Source organism: Melospiza georgiana, chromosome 10 (assembly GCF_028018845.1).
Source record: "Melospiza georgiana isolate bMelGeo1 chromosome 10, bMelGeo1.pri, whole genome shotgun sequence".
Classification (NCBI taxonomy): domain Eukaryota; kingdom Metazoa; phylum Chordata; class Aves; order Passeriformes; family Passerellidae; genus Melospiza; species Melospiza georgiana.
This window is the reverse complement of record NC_080439.1, coordinates 22,955,750-22,973,301: the sequence shown is the minus strand read 5'-3', so window position 1 is coordinate 22,973,301 and position 17,552 is coordinate 22,955,750. Positions and strand designations below refer to the sequence as shown.

The window sequence follows — 17,552 nt, the reverse complement described above, 5'->3', positions numbered from 1 at the left end:
TCATTAAAACTTGGATTCAGGTCCCTCAGAAGGGCAAATCAGTGTAGATGACCAGAGATGTGGCACTTCCCACATCATCAGGTCCTTACACCACACCTTGAATTGTGAGATTGAGAATCTTGCAATTCACACTGAGTTAATGTCAAATGTCAGTTACAGCAGCCAAATCTATCTGAATGAAGTTTTTCCCAGCCACATGTTGGATGACAGTACAATTAATTTTATAGGGAGACTATTAACAAAATATACTTGAAAATTTCTCTGGGCCCATCCAAACACAGCCACTGCTCCTGAGGTGAGTGCATTCCCTTGCTTCCCATTTGGGATGCCACAGCAATCCTGTGCTATCAGTCCACTACAATCAAAGTGAAACAACAGAAGAACTAGTATGAAGACTTGTGTATTCCACATTCAAAAATTATGCTACTATTTGCATACTTTAATAGCTTCATCTGAAACAAAGCCTCAGTTCCCCTTATATAATTAAGATTTTTTTCTCTGTTGTTAATGGCACTGGTGAAGATTTTATAATGCCAAAAACATTTTACAAATAAAGCTCTAATTTTCAAAGTTTACCCTGATGTATTGTAATTTCTATTGTCTACTTTGTCAAAAACTTTTATCAAAGTGATAACTGATTTACTGCAAGGTGGAAAGGCAAAAGCATACCAGGAATTAATTTCTTAGCTCATTGTTAAGAAAACAAAGTGTGGAAGTTGAACACTGTTGTATGTGAAGCTACACAACCAAGCTTTGATGGTCGAATTAGACACAAATCTCCTTATTTTCAGAATCCTGTTCTCATCTCAACACCATCATTGTCATAACCATGGATGATGGTCTCCGCAGCACACCAGCATTTAGTATTTGTAAAGCTTTTTGGTTTTAGATCCATTTAGATCCAGGACACAGAGCCATCCATTGCTGTTGTAAGTATTGGCATGTCCATGTCTGCTGTGGAGGTGATTGCAGTGTGAGGGCTGGGACACCCCCAGAGAAGAGGGAATTGCTGTGGAGCTCTGGTTTCAAACGTGCTCCTGCAGCACAGGAAGGGGTGTGTGAGAACGCTGTGCAGAGCTCCCTGGAGAACTCTCTGTTCTCCCCTCAGTTCTACTTTACTGACTTTGGAGAAACCAGTTATTAAAAAGGAAGGTAGGGAATGTTCTTGAGTGAGTCATGTTTGTTCTGTGGCTGTCAGACTGCATCCACAACTGGTCGAGTAGCTCCATTCAGCCGTGAGCTCGTTCCCATGCAGCACATGACACAGGGAGCCTTTGTACAGCTGCAGGCAACATGCTTCACGTTGGCTCCTGCCTTTGGAGGTTGTGAAAAATGCATGTATTTCATGACTGGCTTTTCACAAATATTAAAAGTAATGTGTTGTGTTAGAAAGTAATGCTGTATTAATTCTCTAAAGTAGTGTGTTAAATATAGTTTTAGATTATAACAAAATGTTAAAATAGAAACTATGCAATGTAGGATACTTTTTTTAAAGAAAGGACTCGCAGTGAGATAGCAGCCACAGGACACCTGAATCTTTCAGAGTAAAAAAATTTATTGCTCTCTTGTAAGAAGAAATTAATTTCTTCCTGCCTCTAAGGTGCTGTCAGGATTCAAAGGAAGAAGCTGACACTAACCAGACAGAATCCTGTGTTTGAATGGAATTTATGCATCATGTATGAGGTGTATGAATATGCAACAGGCTGTTGTTTTTAAGGGTTAATCCTCTGTTAACGTGGGTCCTTTTTCAGGCTCGTGTTGCCCAGAAAAAGGTACCTGGACTGTCTGTAACTCTTTGTCTCTATTGTCTCATATTGTCCTAATTCAAATTGTCCAAATTATTATTACTCTATTTGTATTACTATTTTATAACCATTTTAGTACTATTAAACTTTTAAAAATTTCAAAAACAAGTGTTTGGCGTTTTTCACAGAGCTGCTGATGGAAGGATCAACTTCATGTCAATGCAGAGTTTTCTGATGCTTGCAAGAGCACAGGACAGGCCCAAAACACACAAGAAACTCACAGCCTTTCATTTGAAGACCAAGGTCCATTTACATTTTATACTTGTTTATAAACAAGAGTTGACAACATGATCAGTCAGCTTGAGCGATGCCAAAACAGAGAATGTCAATGTGTAGGAAGCAGCTCTGGAAGCATCAGGATAATTCAAAGATGGCTTAGGCAAAGTGTGCAACTTTTGTAGCTGGACACAAATCATCTAATTACTTTTTTCCATAGAGGAATTGGGGAATTTAAGAGTTAATGAACTTACTTGAGAAGTAATAGCTGTTGAAGACAAGAGGGAGAACAATATTTCATTCAGCACCATGAAACAGAGAACAGGTGGGATGAAGCAAAGAGGAAGAGTGAGACAATGACAAACCCACAAAAAAAATGCAGTTATGTTTGGAAACACTTGAGAAATCTGAAGCCTTGGCTAAAGAAACTGATGTACAAGAGATGAAAAAGAGTTCTGAAAAACTTTTTAAATGAATGCCACTTACAGCAGAATGGCTAACCCAAGGGGTGGACAATGCACTTTAATCCTATACAGACAAATTGTGACCAAATTTATTTTGCATTTGAGATGGAGTCTGACCCTCTTGGCCTATGTTGGCATTATTTGTGAAATAAATTCCCTGGAGCGGTGAGAGGTGACTGGCAGAACCCCTGCTGTCACAGTGCAGCGCTGCCTGCACTGACTGCCCCTGTTTGGCATCGCCAGGCTGGCACCATCCATGGGGTGGTGGTGGCTCTGCCCCCTGGGTGCCTCCTGGCACCAGCAGAATCCCTTCAGGGAGCTGCAGCAGGCAGCTGGCTGCACTGCTGGACAGCTGAAACAATAAACATGGGCCTTTTTGTTCTTTGGGGCTTTCCCCTCCATTAAAATCAAGACAACATTTCTTTTTAAATATTTACTTGTTTGTCTATGGGGAAAGAAAGCTTAGAGACAGCCTGCTTTCTGGGATTGCAGATATGCAGTGATGTGCCCACCCTTGTCAGGGTATTTTGAGGGGCAGAGGTGGTTCTGCAGATCCTGCAGAAGGCTCCCAAAGATTCTGCTGTGGGCTGCAAAGAGAAAACAATCAGGAATAGAAGGTGCTGGTTGGAGTGGATTGAATTTTGACTCTGTGGGAATCTACAAAATTAGAGGGCTTTGAGAAAGCTGCAAAAGGCACAGGACTGTGATTAGAGCTAAGCAGCAGCCATGAGATTGGTCAGCAGAAAAATTATTTAAACTATAGAAAAGCACAGACAAATATAACAATGATCTGTATATTAACCCTTGTCTAGAATAACTCTCTAAGCTACAGAAAAGTTTATCTAGCAAGATATTAGGAAGTTTTAAGCTTAATAATGGAGCTCTGAGCATTGTGTTTTAAGGCTCACAAGCAGGTATTGTATTTGAAATAAGCAAGCATTGTTTAACCAAAGGTACCTGTGCTTATAGTGGTTGGATGGAACTACTGTCAATGTGCTTTTGCTTTGTGTGATTGGTCAAAAAACTTTTAAAGTAAGTTGTAACATTAAGTTCTGTGTCTGCTGCCTGGGATGTGAGCTGCTGGCATCTTCCCATTGCCATAACCACGGAATGAGGCTGATGCTGGAAAATCAAACAGCTCGAGGCACATTCCACAGCAGTCCTGTCCTGTTGGTGATTTGTACAGAGACCCCAGTGGTGTCAGACTCCTCCCTCATGTCTGGGCCAAATAGGAGCAGACAGGTTTTATGCTGACAAGGTCCTTTTTAATGATTATGTGCCTTTTGCTTCCTCTCTGTTCCAGGCTCACACACCATGATGTGTTCTACAAGGCTGGAGAAGTGTTCAGCTGCACTTAACTGGGTATTAATGATCTACCCAAAGGCCATTTTTAATCAAGCCCAGACACAGGGATACCTTGTCTTAATGGCATCAGAAGACACTTCAATACCCTACATGAGAGCTGATAAATCTCCATATAGGCAAGGGAAGCCCATAATGGGCCCAGCACCACCACTTACACAGCCAGGCTTGGCTTTCTCACCCCATACAGTTTCAAATTCCAGGCTCAGCTGCAGAAGATGTGGGCTGGCTCTGTCTGTGCTAAAGACAGGCCTTGAGGACTCTTGAGCTTACAGCTGTCCAAAGATGCCTTTTCTCCTTAACAAAGACTGTGTTTTTTCCATCTAGCTGCCAACCCTAGGCATCCTGGAAGAAGAATATTTTCAACAGGCATTCAAAGAGAACAGAGATGCCTGAGTAGTCAAGAAATGCCCAGCTAGTGAGTGCAGTAGGCAGGCTTTTGTCAGAGACATCTTTTTATGGAAAATCCTTTCCTTGGGATTTTTCCTCCTGAGAATCTGGGAGGCCTCAGGAACAAAATGTAAACAATGGTTATCTGCTGCTGTGGAATGCAACAGGTGCATCTGGGATTGGTCTCATGTGGTTGTTTCTAATTAATGGCCAATCACAGTCAGCTAGCTTAGACTCTCTGTCCAAGCCACAATACCTTTGTTATCATTCTTTCCTTTCTATTCTTAGCTTAGCTAGCCTTCTGATGAAACCTTTTCTTCTATTCTTTTATAATTTTAATGTAATATATATAATAAAATAATAAATAAAGCCTTCTGAAACATGGAGTCAGATCCTCATCTCTTCCCTCATCCTCAAACCCCTGTGAACACCACCACACTAAACTGTAGAGGTAAGAAAAAGAGATTAAAAGACTCAGCAGGTGTAACAGGGTGATGAGGATGACTGCCATGGAGGCTGAAGGGTAAAGGCAGCTGTGAGAAATTCTATGGTGGTAGTAAGATATTTCAGGTTTTTCCAATGCAGATACCAGAACATTTGGCAAACCTTTACTCGGGGCACAGAGCTGAGAACTGCAATGGTCAGAAGAGATGGAACTGGCAAATGTGCATGGAGGGACTGTCAGGATGCTCCAGGAGGACATGGGCAGTTGAACTGAAGGAAAACAGCAAACAGAAGAGTAAGAGCTATACATTGTGCCCAGATAGGAGGCAGAACAATAAAAAGAGGTTTTGAGCCAGCTCAGATCGAGCTTTCTAGAGGACTGAAGCATGCCAAGAGTGTCTGTGGTTATGAAATGATGGCTGATAAGCAGGTAAAAGGATAGCAAAACGAATTCAGACACTTCCTGGTGATAACATGATTGAACTTTGCTACTGAAACCTGTAGGTGTCTTCAGAGTCAGACATTAAAAGGACATTAAAAGTATTCTTTGCCAGGGCAATGTGTGCATTGCAATTACTGGTTTATATTTCAATCACTATTAACCCCAGTGTTCCTTGGGGCATGACAGTTTCAGATGCTTCCTTTGTGCATCCTATCCAAAACTGAGCAGACCTACTGGACAGTCTGATCTGAGAGAAGCAATTCCTTCTTGTCTGTTTGACTCAGACTAGTGAGAATTTTTGGTTTTCTCTCTTTCTTGGATCATTAGAGAGGAAGTTTAACAAAACCTGGATTAGTGCAGGGCTGTGTGGTGCTGGCAACAGCCCTGATCTAGGCAGCTCTTCCAGTGCACTGTCTAAATGGATTATTACAGATTATATCACAGGAGCATGCCCTGGATGGTACTGGGGAGCCCTTCCAGCTCCTGCTGTAACTGGGCTTTGGATCAGGTGTTTTCTAGGCTGAACCATAGAAGGTGTAAACAGCTTGATGCTGTATTGTACATTTTCTGGTAAAAAGAACAACCTGCCAGTCATTAGGTAAGTACTAAGTCAAATTATCCAACCCACTGAGTACATTCTACAGAGCAAATCTGCATTATGGCCAACAGGATGTAGAAACACCAGGCCTTGCTTGCCTTTGTAAAGGAGTCAGCCAGCAGCTGTTAAATCCTAATTACACTGATCAGATGATAAGGGAGAAGACAAGGGTGTTATTTCTGCAGAACAATTCCAAAAACTGCCCCTTAAAAGTGTAACAGCTCAGTGCCAGGAAATTCCCCTAGTAAAATGTACTGGTTATGGTTACCACAGCCTGCAAGAGCTCTTGATGATAGCTGCCCAACCACAGGCAGTGTTGCAAGGTTTTGTTCCTCTAGATTAGAAACTCCTGGGAAAGGAAAAAAAGCTGCCTCAGCTCTAAAAGTATTTACCATTGTCTTGCCTTCTTTCTTATGGAACTTGAGCAGTTTAGCAACATTTCTTCTCAGATTGCAGTTTTGACCATCTTTAGTCATGTGAGACTTTTTTTTGACAAAATTTAAAACTGTCAGAACACTTAGAAACACTTATACATTCACTTACCTTCAGGTACTTCAGCTTATAAAGCAGAGTGTGCAGGCAGTCACTTCAGGAATTGTTTTGTCTTTGAACTGTCTTGTATTGACTTTCCAAAGCATGTGCATGTCCCAAGAGCTCATCACCCCACACAATTTAATAATCCCCAGGAATCAGTTCTTCTTTCTGCTCCCCAAACTGCCATGAGTTATGCAAATCTATCTGACCAGAATGAAAGACAGATTTTTCATATAATCTTACTGATTCTTCCATATCCATCTAAATCTCTCCATCATTTTAAACATAACTTCATTTTCACTTGGTTTTATCATTTGCTAGAATTCTGTGTAAGCTCAAAAGTCAGAAATTGGGATTTTTTTTTTCCAATAAAGCTGAGCTAATTACACAACCTTGCTGTTAGAGAGCTAGTGGAGCATCAGCCCATTGTACTGCCTTAATAAGCCTCACTTTGGCTTTGATGTGTTTCCTGTGTCCTTTAATATCGTGTCCACATGCATCAGTCAACATAATTCACTTTCTCTCTTCATCCTTATTTGCTGTTTCACACAGACCAGAATGTGCAGTGTATGAAATCAGCGATTGCTTTGTCTCCTTTTAGGCTCAGAAGTGTCCCCAGCTGATTGCCAGGTGCACTGAGCTACCAAGGACAAATCTATAGTTTTGCTAATAAAGAACCTTCATTTGAAAAGGCATCTTGACATTACCTGGGGTTGGGGTGGGGAGAGACAATAATGTGCCTTTTATGTGTTCTGAGATCATTTGCAACAAAATTAGAGAAGGTATTGAACGAGGCCCCCAGTGCATTGAAGGTGTGGAGCTACCTGGGAGTTCTTGTGATGCTTATGCAATTTAACATTTAGTGTAGGCTCTAGGAAGGGGAGAAAAGCAGCTTCCAGCCCTTGTCCCTTCAAAGGGCTTAATTGCTCATTAGGAATAACCATGGCAACAGTTGCCATGCCCCATTAATCCATCACACAAGTGGCCAGCACCAGCTGCTTCAAGTCAAGGCAGCAGAGGACCCTGCAAGAGCCTCTATTCCCCTCGCTGAAAATCCTTCTTTTTTTAACCAAAATCTGTCCAATGTACACAAAATTGGTGAACTATCAGTATTTCATAGCACTGAGTTCACCATGCCCTGTTAAAATGAATCCCATGTTACCACTGAGAAAATTAAGAATATGGTCAAATGCACTAAATACATTTTCTCATCTCCTCCTATTCACCATTTGTTAATGTTTGTATATTTTTGTACAGGGTTCATTGCTGTTTATGCAACAGAAGAGCTTTTTTTTCTTTTCTGTTACATCAAAAAACTCTGTGTGAATTAGAAAATCTTCATTTCTAGAAGTCTCTAGTACATAAAACAGAGAGGGAATGAAAGCTGTAGCTGCTTAACTGTCCTTAAACTGTGCATTTGGAACAGAATGATACAAACTCGAACTTCTTAAAACAAGATTTATTGGCACAAACATACATGTTACAAATGTCTACGATACTCTTGGAAAATATGTTCACCACCTCAAAAAAATCACTGTTCACAGAAAAAGTACAGTAATATCAAACTTTGTAAGTCATCACAATTTCAGCATCAAAATACATGCATTTTATCATTTATAAATGAAATTCCACTGACCTCCAGGTAAAGCACTTTAAGAAATGTCCTGGTCTCCACAAGGTTATTTTTTTCCTCTCCAGATAGTTCCAATAAGGTGCAAATGGGTTGTTTTCTGTAGAGGCACGAATCACAGCTCCTTGCTCAGTACAGCTGAGTCTATGAGGTGAGAGATGCTGTTCTCAGCACAGACTTTCAGGCCCTTTCTGAGTGTGTTCCTACAGAGCTCAACACCCCTGTGTGGCCTGTAAAAGAATGCAACTAGATATTTGGTCTGGAGTTTGGGCTTTTAAACGGGCAACTGAAAACTTATTTCTGATTGTTCCCATCTCAGGAAGTAAAGCTTGAAGAATCTCAAGGAAAGAGGTAGAAGAAAGGTTTTTATTTTGCATTGCCATTCCATCAGCGTTTGAAACAGGCGTGGCATTGCCAAGGATACTCGTGAGGAGAAAGGGTAACCTCAGTAAATCCTCTTCTTTCTTTGGTGCCAGTCTAGTAACTTAGCAGCCACTCAAGATTTTGTCACTGACCTCAGACAATAGAGAACAAGATTTCAACAGTTGTCCTGACTCTGGTTCTGTGCCTATTCCAGGCCTCACACACACACACACACGCAGAGGGGAGAGAATGCTCTGATGTCCTCAGCATGGTCACATCTGCCTCGGTCCAATGGCAGCAAGAAAGAAAGAAAATTTCTTGATGTCAGTGGAAGTTCTTTGAAAAAAGGGGGGGTTTCACTTAATTCCACTAGATCTGAATTTGATTCCAATGAGATTGGTGCACAACAGAACAAAAAGGCAAAACCACAAAGCACATGCACTCACAAAGGTGTTTCCTGCACCTTTCTGAGCCTTGGTAGGGCATTGAACACAGCCAACGACAGAATGTGTTGTGGAGCCATGGGCCATGGAGATTGTCACACCTCATGGAGACAAAGCCCCTGCAACCCTCCCCAGCCCCAAAGGCAGCCCTGCCTCGAGCAGGACACGGGACCAGGCAACCCCAGCAATCCTTTATCCCTCTTTTTTATCATTCAAAGGAAAGGTTTTTTCTCTTCTGAATTGGAACACGGCACAGATTCCACGGCAGGCCTGGATTTAGCCAGGACAAATGAGGGTTTTTCACTGTGTTAAACAGAAATTCACTGTCTGCTTAGGCACGAAGAGGTTGAAACCTCTTCCAGGCCTGACCATGCCTTGCTCCTCACTCCAGGCAAGCAAGGGCTGAGCTGATGACACAAACCCCTCCAGAGGCTGCTCTTCTGTGCCAACACTCAGGCACAAGTCATTAAGGAAAATACTAATTAGCTGGCTATGAACTCATTTCCTGCAATGAGCATAACAAGTTCATAATAAGAGTTCATATATTGCCACTTAGAGGGCTTTTTATGCTGCAAAGCAAACTAAAGGTTGCCCACAGCAGACAGTGGCTGTTCCATCTCTTTCCTCTTTCCTCTCACCCAAATGGCAAATGCCTGTCTGCATATATAAGCACTTCCTTTGGAAAGGGGAAGGAAAAAAGAATAGGACTTGCCAAATAAAACTTTAACCTCTCCACACTTGGTGCATCCCCCTCAGAATGTATTTTTGCAACAGACAAAGCTTGTTTTTAAGTCCTGCTCTTGAGTAGGAGGTGCTAATTTCTAATCTTTCAGTGATGCTGAAAAACCTCATAATATCTTAGTAAAAGACTGAGTAATATGTTAACACGTTTGTGTTTGGGGGAGGGAGGATGTTTCATTTACAAAAATGATGATGTTTTTCAGAAAAAGGAGTGAGCTATCTGTAACATTTTATTGTGCAGACCTGTGAGTGTGTCATAGCATTATTGGCATTTTATTGTCTGGGGAACATAGACTGAAATTAGCTTTTCAAATGAGAAAAAAAAATATTCTTTCATCTATAGTTAAGCTTTGGAAACTAATTATTTGACTATTTTTACAGCTGCTAATTGCTTAAATAATACGTAAATAAGTAATGAGTAAACTTTATACCCATAGTCTTTACCATACATTTCTACTTTTATTCTGAATATTTTTTCCCTTTGGGTTTCAGGAGAGGCTGAACTTGTATTAATTAGCAGCTTGCTAGTGGCATGGTAGTCACTCCAATCACTCAATTTCCAGTTCCAGCCAAGACTACTTTCATCAATAAAGAAATTTTAGCAAACTTTCAGGTCAATACTATAAATATTAATAGCTAAACTTCCAAAACAATTTATGCATTGTGCATGTATGAATTTGTAGGTCCATTAAATGCACTATCTCAATCCTTGATCTTAGAAAGGAAATAACTGCAGATGCCATTATTTAGTTGCACTTTAAACCAACCTGCAATGTATTGGGGTAGAAACTGATTTAATTCTTTCAAACTTTTCCTCACAAAAAGCTCAGACCACCACCATGTGTTCAGAAAGATATGACAGGAAGGTAAGGGATTCAATAAAGGGATTTTAAGGCTATTTACAGGGGGACAAGCAGAGGTACTGGGGTGGATTGAGAGTAACCAAAATAATTGTGCTGTGCCAAAAAGATTCCATTGCTGAGCCCAAACTGCTGTAGGACAAAGGGGACATTCAGGCTGCATCTTTACTGCCCCAGGCACTGTGAAATCCTAATTTCACCGAGGTCCTTGAGCACTGCTGCAGCTGCCAGCATCCCCATGTCTGGGGCTAGAGCACCCCAATAGGTTCTCTCTCCAAGGAATGCTGCACCATCCTTCCTGCATTGTCCAGGAGAAACACCACCATCTGTCAGAGTTCATTGTAAGGATTTGAATTTGATAGACAAGCACTGCTAAATTTTCATATAAAAAGGGTTCTCCTAGGTACAGCCACTTACAAAAGGGATTTTACTGAATGCTAGCGATATTTCACTTTCACCATTTCCCATTTATGATATTCTCACTACCACATTATCCTTATTTACCGTTTCTTTCCAACAAAATGAATGAAATTACTGTTACAAGAACTGTTAAATAAATTTAATTTAAAGTCCCGTGTTACAATTTAAGGTAGTGTAGCAAAAATGCTGCTGTTTAGCCTTCTTTTGTACCCCCTGATTTTGAAGCAAACGGAGGCCCAGGTGTTCTGCCCCAGGCGTGGCTGAGCAGGAGGGAGGTTTGAGGAGAGCTGGGGGCTGTGGCAGGAGGTTCTGCTTCAGCCAAGCCTCACCTGAGCTCTGGCTGAGGGCAGCAGTGGCAGCGTGGCAAAAGGGACTCAGCCCAGGGGCAGAACAGCCCCAAAATTCTGTGCTGCAAACACACTACACTCCAAAACCTCAACAGCTTTCTAAGAGGCTCGAAGAATAATGGATAAGCCAGGCACTGTGAGAAGAGCTAAAGAATGAAGAAGGTTTTTTTTCCAATTGTCTTTGTTGTTCTCTCGATTTTCCCTTTGAGAACAAGTACTTTGCCCTTTTACACTCTAGTACATGGCTTTGGTTGAATGGAGTGTTACGTGCAAACCACGAGGCTGTGTTCATGTTTTGAAGAGGTGCAGGTTCTGGTTTTTGCTTTGGAGAGTTAGCAGATGTGATACACTCATGACAGAATGAGGTTACTGCAGGAGTGACTCATTGTTGAATAATCAAGTGTTTACTCCACCAAAACTGCATGTAACCAGCCTGCCACAGTTTCCCTGCTTTATTCCAAGATGTAGCTTTTAAATGTCAGTGCACCAGGAAGGAAGGTAAACTCCTTGGGTGGCTCAGATCTCTTTTTATGCATGTGTTTAAAGGCAGAGAGTCTTGGGGTTCTCAATGGAGAATAAAAACTACTGAGCACATCGGTTGAGACACTCATTAATCAGCTGAGGAAGGGAAATTAACTGGAGAGGAAAACAAAATCCTTTCCTGAAGTATTTCTGAAGTAGACCAGATGGAGAAAGAACAATTGGTGTGAGGTTCTGGTTTGGTTGTTTCATACATCCCAATCTAGTATCCCTCCTAACAATAATGTAACAGTGTGAGAAAGCTTCAGCCAGTAATATATCTAAAATTAATTTTTTTTCAAACTACCTTCTTCAGCCTTTGATTTTTCTTTTAAAGAAGTTAATTTGATGGTTCTTGTGCTTTCTCTTGTCTAGCAACAGGGACTTAAATCAGATGAGGAAGAACTGGCTGGCAGAGCATCTCAGCCTTCTGACGAGATAGAGGGCCCAAAGGTTATGATCTGTTACAGGTCTAAAGTTCAGGTCAGGATGCAAATCCAGATCAAAGAGACTTTGAGGCCTTTCTCTAATACTCACTGTGTACATTGGGAGGGAGCCCAGTGCCTTATGTGGCTGCTGGTTCAGCCAAGCCTGTTTAAAGGGCAGGAGGAGCAGGGCTGAGAGGCAAATCCTGGAACATGCCCAAGTGCTCCCTAGGTTATTTGGGAAGGTCCTCCACCAACATGCAATCAAGGGGCTCTCTTAAAAAAAAAAAATTACAGATCATGCATATTCCCTCTGTGTGGACAATCTCCCCTGGAGTAGAGAAAATTCACTCTGTGAAAGCATGAAAGAGCTGAGGCGGAGCTTCTGGAAGTTCCCCAAGTTTGAGTCTCCCGCGGTCAATGCCCTTCTGGGAAACAGACATCACCCTCTTGCAGGTATGCTCTAATATCAATGTCAAGAACTTGGTCTTAAGAGCTAAAATCCATTGTATTCAGACAAGAAGTGGTGCAGCTGCTCATGAAATTAAAGTTAGGTGAAGCCTTGTCACAGGAGCAGTGACAGAAACTGTGGAATTTTAAAAGGTCTTGCTACTCAGACAAAAGCATAGCAGATTTTTGAAGCTGTTCTAATTAATTCCTTGCAGTCAATAATGTCCTGATCTTTCATCACCGTTTAAGTCACTTATTGCAGGTCACTCACTACATAAAAAGAAGAAAAAGCCAAATATTTGACTTGCCTGAATTGTTCCTGTGGGTAACATCACGCAGGTTCCAACTGAATGAAAGTGCCAGCTTTAGAAGTCCAGCTGGCTACATTTCTAAATCACCCCTTGTCTTACAGACCCTAGGTTACATTCAGAATCTTTATCAGATTCTCCCATCCTCCTTCTAATAGTATTGGATTAGGTTTGACTCTCTTGGATTGACTGTGCTGTTATGTAATGCTGTCAAGTGAAAATCAGGTCAAGTACCTCGTTAGGGCTTCCACACTAAGTTTTCCTGCCAAGTTCTGTGCTACACTGGTTCTGGGTTTAAAGCCACGTCTGTGTTTTGGGTTTAAAGCCACACCTGTGTTTTGGGTTTAAATCCACACCTGTGTCACTACAACACGAGCTAAATTTGGAAGTGCAGTGCCCAAGCAGGACCTCAGTAGCTTGTTGATAGTGGGTGCAAGGAACACTTGTTCAAGCTCAGAAGCTGATGTAGATCATTGAAAGATGACTGAGGAGCCCAGCAGCAGCCATGGTGCAGGCCCTGAGCAGCTGTTAACCCCTTCCTTTCAGCTGTGCTCTGTGGGAAGGGCATCTCCTGCTGTACAGCCTCTGTCATGTACAGCTGTGCTCCAGACAGCACAGGAGGAGCTTCTGGAAAGGATGGAATGTGCAGGTCTCAAACAGTGTCTGATTCTGGATAAAGCTACCAAGAGCATTGCTTCCAGCCAGGAGAGGCCTCAGTTTGGTGCCCAAGGTGGCAGTCAGGAAGCCGTGGCCCTGCAGTCCCTGGGGATATGCCAGGGTCACTAAAGGAAGCCTTTTTGTGACCCTTTGTTTCACCAGCCCAGGGGAAGAGCCCAGGCAGCATCAGTGGCACAGAGCAGGAGCTGAAATTCTGACTGGTGGTGACTGAACAAGAATGACTTAACCATTTCATGGAAAACTCACAGGCAGGCAGTTGTAACTGCCCAGACATTTCCAGCCTGGAGTGGAAGGCAATCAATCCTGGCTCCACCACAACTGAGAGCTCCAATCCATCCTGGCTCCACCACAACTGAGAGCTCCAATCAATCCTGGCTCCACCACAACTGAGAGCTCCAATCAATCCTGGCTCCACCACAACTGAGAGCTCCAGCTGTGTTCATATAGATTGTGCTCTGCATTACCCTGCACGGATGGGAGAGATGCTGTTGCACAATCTGTGACCCTGAACAGTCCTCCATCACCATGATGAAGGTTTAACCCTCTGCAAGGGCAGCTGAGCTCCGTGCATCAGACACATTTGTTCATCTCTGTGCATCAGACACATTTGTTCATGCTCCCTGGGCAGAATTAGAAAGATTCCATGGCTTACCTCACCAATGACAACCAACCACCACAGCACATGCAGTAGCAAACATTGAGCATTCCAGAGCACATCATGGGTCAATGACTTTGAAAAGTTAAACACATTACTTTACCGTACTTCATCACCACACTGGAGGAAATAGTCAGGAGGAAACATTCTACAACCCACTAGAAGGTAGGTTTCTTAACTCTTCCTTGCAAATTCTCACTTATATTTCGCAGTCATCCCCATTAGTTACAATTTTGAGAGAGAATAGGTCCACATTCCACAAAGAGCAGTTTCTGTTCTCCACTCTCACCTATAGGTGAGATTTGTTTTTGATTATTAACTTGCTTGAACTACATTAGCTGGGAGAATGTGAGCTTTGCATCCTTGTAGCACTTCCACTGCAGTTTCATGTGGGAGCTTGGTGTGTTTGCAGCTAGAGGATTCAAACTCTTTAATGTGTATTTGCACTCCTATCAGCTGAGTATCAGTTCAGCCTCTCAGAGGAGAAGGAACATCTGTATTAAGGCTCAGTATCAGCATTTCTCCTTCCTGGTTGCACCACCTCCAGCTAAAGCTGTGCCCATCTCATGAGTGTGTTCAGCAGAGAAGCCCTGTGAGGACACCACGCTCAATATCAATAGCAGTATTGATAATAATATCAATTATCAATATCAGTAACAGGTGTGGGTGGCAGGGTCCCACTCTCAGCAGATCATTCCTTAGATATCAGATAACCTTAGCAGTTTAACAGGGCTCCTGAAGTTGGATGGCTCATTCCTCTCCCAGTGAAAGCTCATTTATACAGTTGTGTCACCCCACAGAGTCAGGTCTTTCATCCCTGCTACGTTTTTGTCCAGCCCAGGAGGATTTCTGAATTGTTTGGGGTCTCACCCAGTGAAGGACTGCATGATCAGGGCATACCAGGGAGTCCAGTATCACATTAGTAACTTGGAATATTCAGCTTCATTAAGTCTGGGGCCACTTTTGACTTAATGATATGAAGTAGTACACATGACTAGAAAGTGATAAATATTTAGGGGAAAATGCAACTGGAACCTTTCAATTGATCATTAGTTATTCTCTCTGCAAAATTCTACTTCAGCATAATTTATGTATAGATTCACAGTAACAAACTGGTCAGGCTCTCAATTTTTTTAACTCTATGTCAAGAGAAATACTCCTCAGTGGGAATATTCACACTACTATTATCATTGTTTCTATTCCCTAATTAAATTGCAGACAAAAAAACCCAACCCATCAAATTATTTTTTTAAATTCTATTAATTATTTTTATAAATTCTGAAGGAGTTAACCTAAAAAGACCTTTTCCTGAATTTCCTGGCTCAAAATTTGATTAATTCATTTTTAGTTTGGTTAAGGATGATTAAACTATTCACTGTTTTAAAAAGAAAAACAAGAAACTCACCAAAGCATGAAGAACTTTCTCTCAAGCCACAATATATTTCTTTTAATTACATCAAGTGTTAATTTAAATTAATTGAGTATAATAGGTATCTCAGCTGAGCACTTTACAAAGATGACACTATAGTCTATGAACTATCCACATGCACAAATTAAAATACATCTTTTTAAAGCCTATTAACACCCCTACTTTGAACAGTGTTTCTGTTCCTTCCTCCTTTCCAGGAAAGCTTTTGCTGGGCACCCTTCCCTTTCTCAGCCTCTCCCCACTGTTCCCCCCTGCCTTCTTCCTGATTTTTGAACCATCCTGGCAGTGGGGACCATTCCTGCAAATGCAGCTTCCTCCCCAGAGCTGGGCAGCCTCCGACACCACCAGAGCTGCTCATGGGCCTCAGGTCAGGGCCCAGTTATTGGGGATTGGCATCCAAGAGATGTCCCATGGACCCTGACAAATGGGGCCTTGAGTTTTCAGCAAGAGACTGCACCTGAGCCATTTGTGATGTTTGCATCACCACTTCTGCATTTCCCTTGGCTTTTTCAGGACTGTGACTAGCTAATGCTTTTTGGCTGTCACACAGGGTTTTCTTTCCTTTCTGGCTTTCATATTGAGGCCATCTTGGTCGTTTAGAACACCAAGAGGTGTTTTCCATGAGGAAAAATATTAAATCCATAAAAGATGATAAACCAGTCTTTATTTATTTTCTGCAGACAAGGTTTTAAGACTTGGATTCTACATCTAACCTCAAAGAAATCTGTGTTTGGTTGGCTAAACTGAAATATGATATCTTACATGAATACTTAGAGGTATCACTCTCTTCAATGGGAGTAGCAGATACGTCTGACAATGGATTTTGCCATCCAACTTTAGGAGCTCAGATTGAGAATTTTGGTCCCAATGTTTGCTGCGACCTTAGATTTGGGTCCAATCCACCTGGCAGTGTCCCTTTAAACAGGAGCTTCCCCACAGCTGCATTCTCTGACTCTGAGATGGTTTAGGATGCTTTTCATATACTACAGTTTCTGAAGGTCAGTGCGTACACATCTTAAGACACAGTGATTAGACAGTGTATGGAACTACTTGGCAGTATTTAGCTGGTACAGTTTCTTGTGGAAACAACAGAATTCCAAAATACACCACACTGAATGCTTATGGGTTATTACAAGCAAAAATCCCAAGACAGCGGGAATTAAAAAGCGGAGTTCAACAAAGGAACACTGATATCGTCGGTTGATATGAACAAAGGTGTGCCAAGTCTTCCTTCTCTGCTTTTTCAAGTGGAGAAATAAACTGGGAAATGAAGCAGAAGGAAAGAAAGATTAAAAAAAAAAAAAAGACAAAACCCAGGAGTTATTACAGAGTTACTGTTGTGCTTTGTCTCACAGCAGTGTCAGAGGGCTGCAAACATCCTTAGCACATTCCAGACGAAGAGTGCGGGGTGTGTGGCAGACACAGGGATGCTCCTCCTGTGCCCAAGGGAATCTGGAGGGGAAAGTGGGGTAGAAAGCAGGGGAGACTGAGGCTCAGAAGGCAGAAAGGGCAAGGACTGGCAGTGATGTTATCTGCTGTCCCCAGTACAGCAACGCCGTGTGCTGTCCTGCATCCTCCTGCAGGCAGCACCCATGGCTGCTGAGAGGAATGGCTCAGTTTGTCTGCACCCACAGCCACCCCCAGGGAGGGCCTGGCCTTGTTCCCACTCACATCAGACTGGAAAAGCCATGCAGGCCTTGTCTAACAGCACCTGCATGCTTGATGTCTATGGCATTTAAACATATAGTGCAAGTAAACACAGCATTGAGTTAAATACACAAGGTCCTCCATGAAGCTGCAACCTTTAGCTGCAACTTAACACAGAGGAATCAAACTGGGAAAATAATTTGAACAACAGGTACAGTCAAATCTCACTGCCCTGGTACTGGATCTCACTGTGGTGAGCCACAGCCTGGGTTGAACAATATTGTGATTAAATACCCTGCACTCAACCTAACCCACGTCAAACCTGCACTGGCTTTTTTTTCTTTATTTTTAATTTAGCAGAACAGGCATTCAGCATTTTAAC

General features: G+C 42.2%; 1 protein-coding gene across 1 annotated transcript in view; it reads right to left on the bottom strand.

Moving 5' to 3' along the window:
• Window positions 1-7,699: 7,699 nt before the first annotated feature.
• Window positions 7,700-17,552, bottom strand: part of LOC131087349 (vesicle-associated membrane protein 2-like) — a 63,086-nt gene continuing 53,233 nt past the window's right edge. Inside the window, exon 5 of the mRNA XM_058030940.1 lies at window positions 7,700-16,783. Within this exon, the coding sequence (XP_057886923.1) occupies window positions 16,767-16,783 (17 nt within the window). The 3' untranslated portion in view covers window positions 7,700-16,766. The remainder of the gene's footprint in view (window positions 16,784-17,552) is intronic.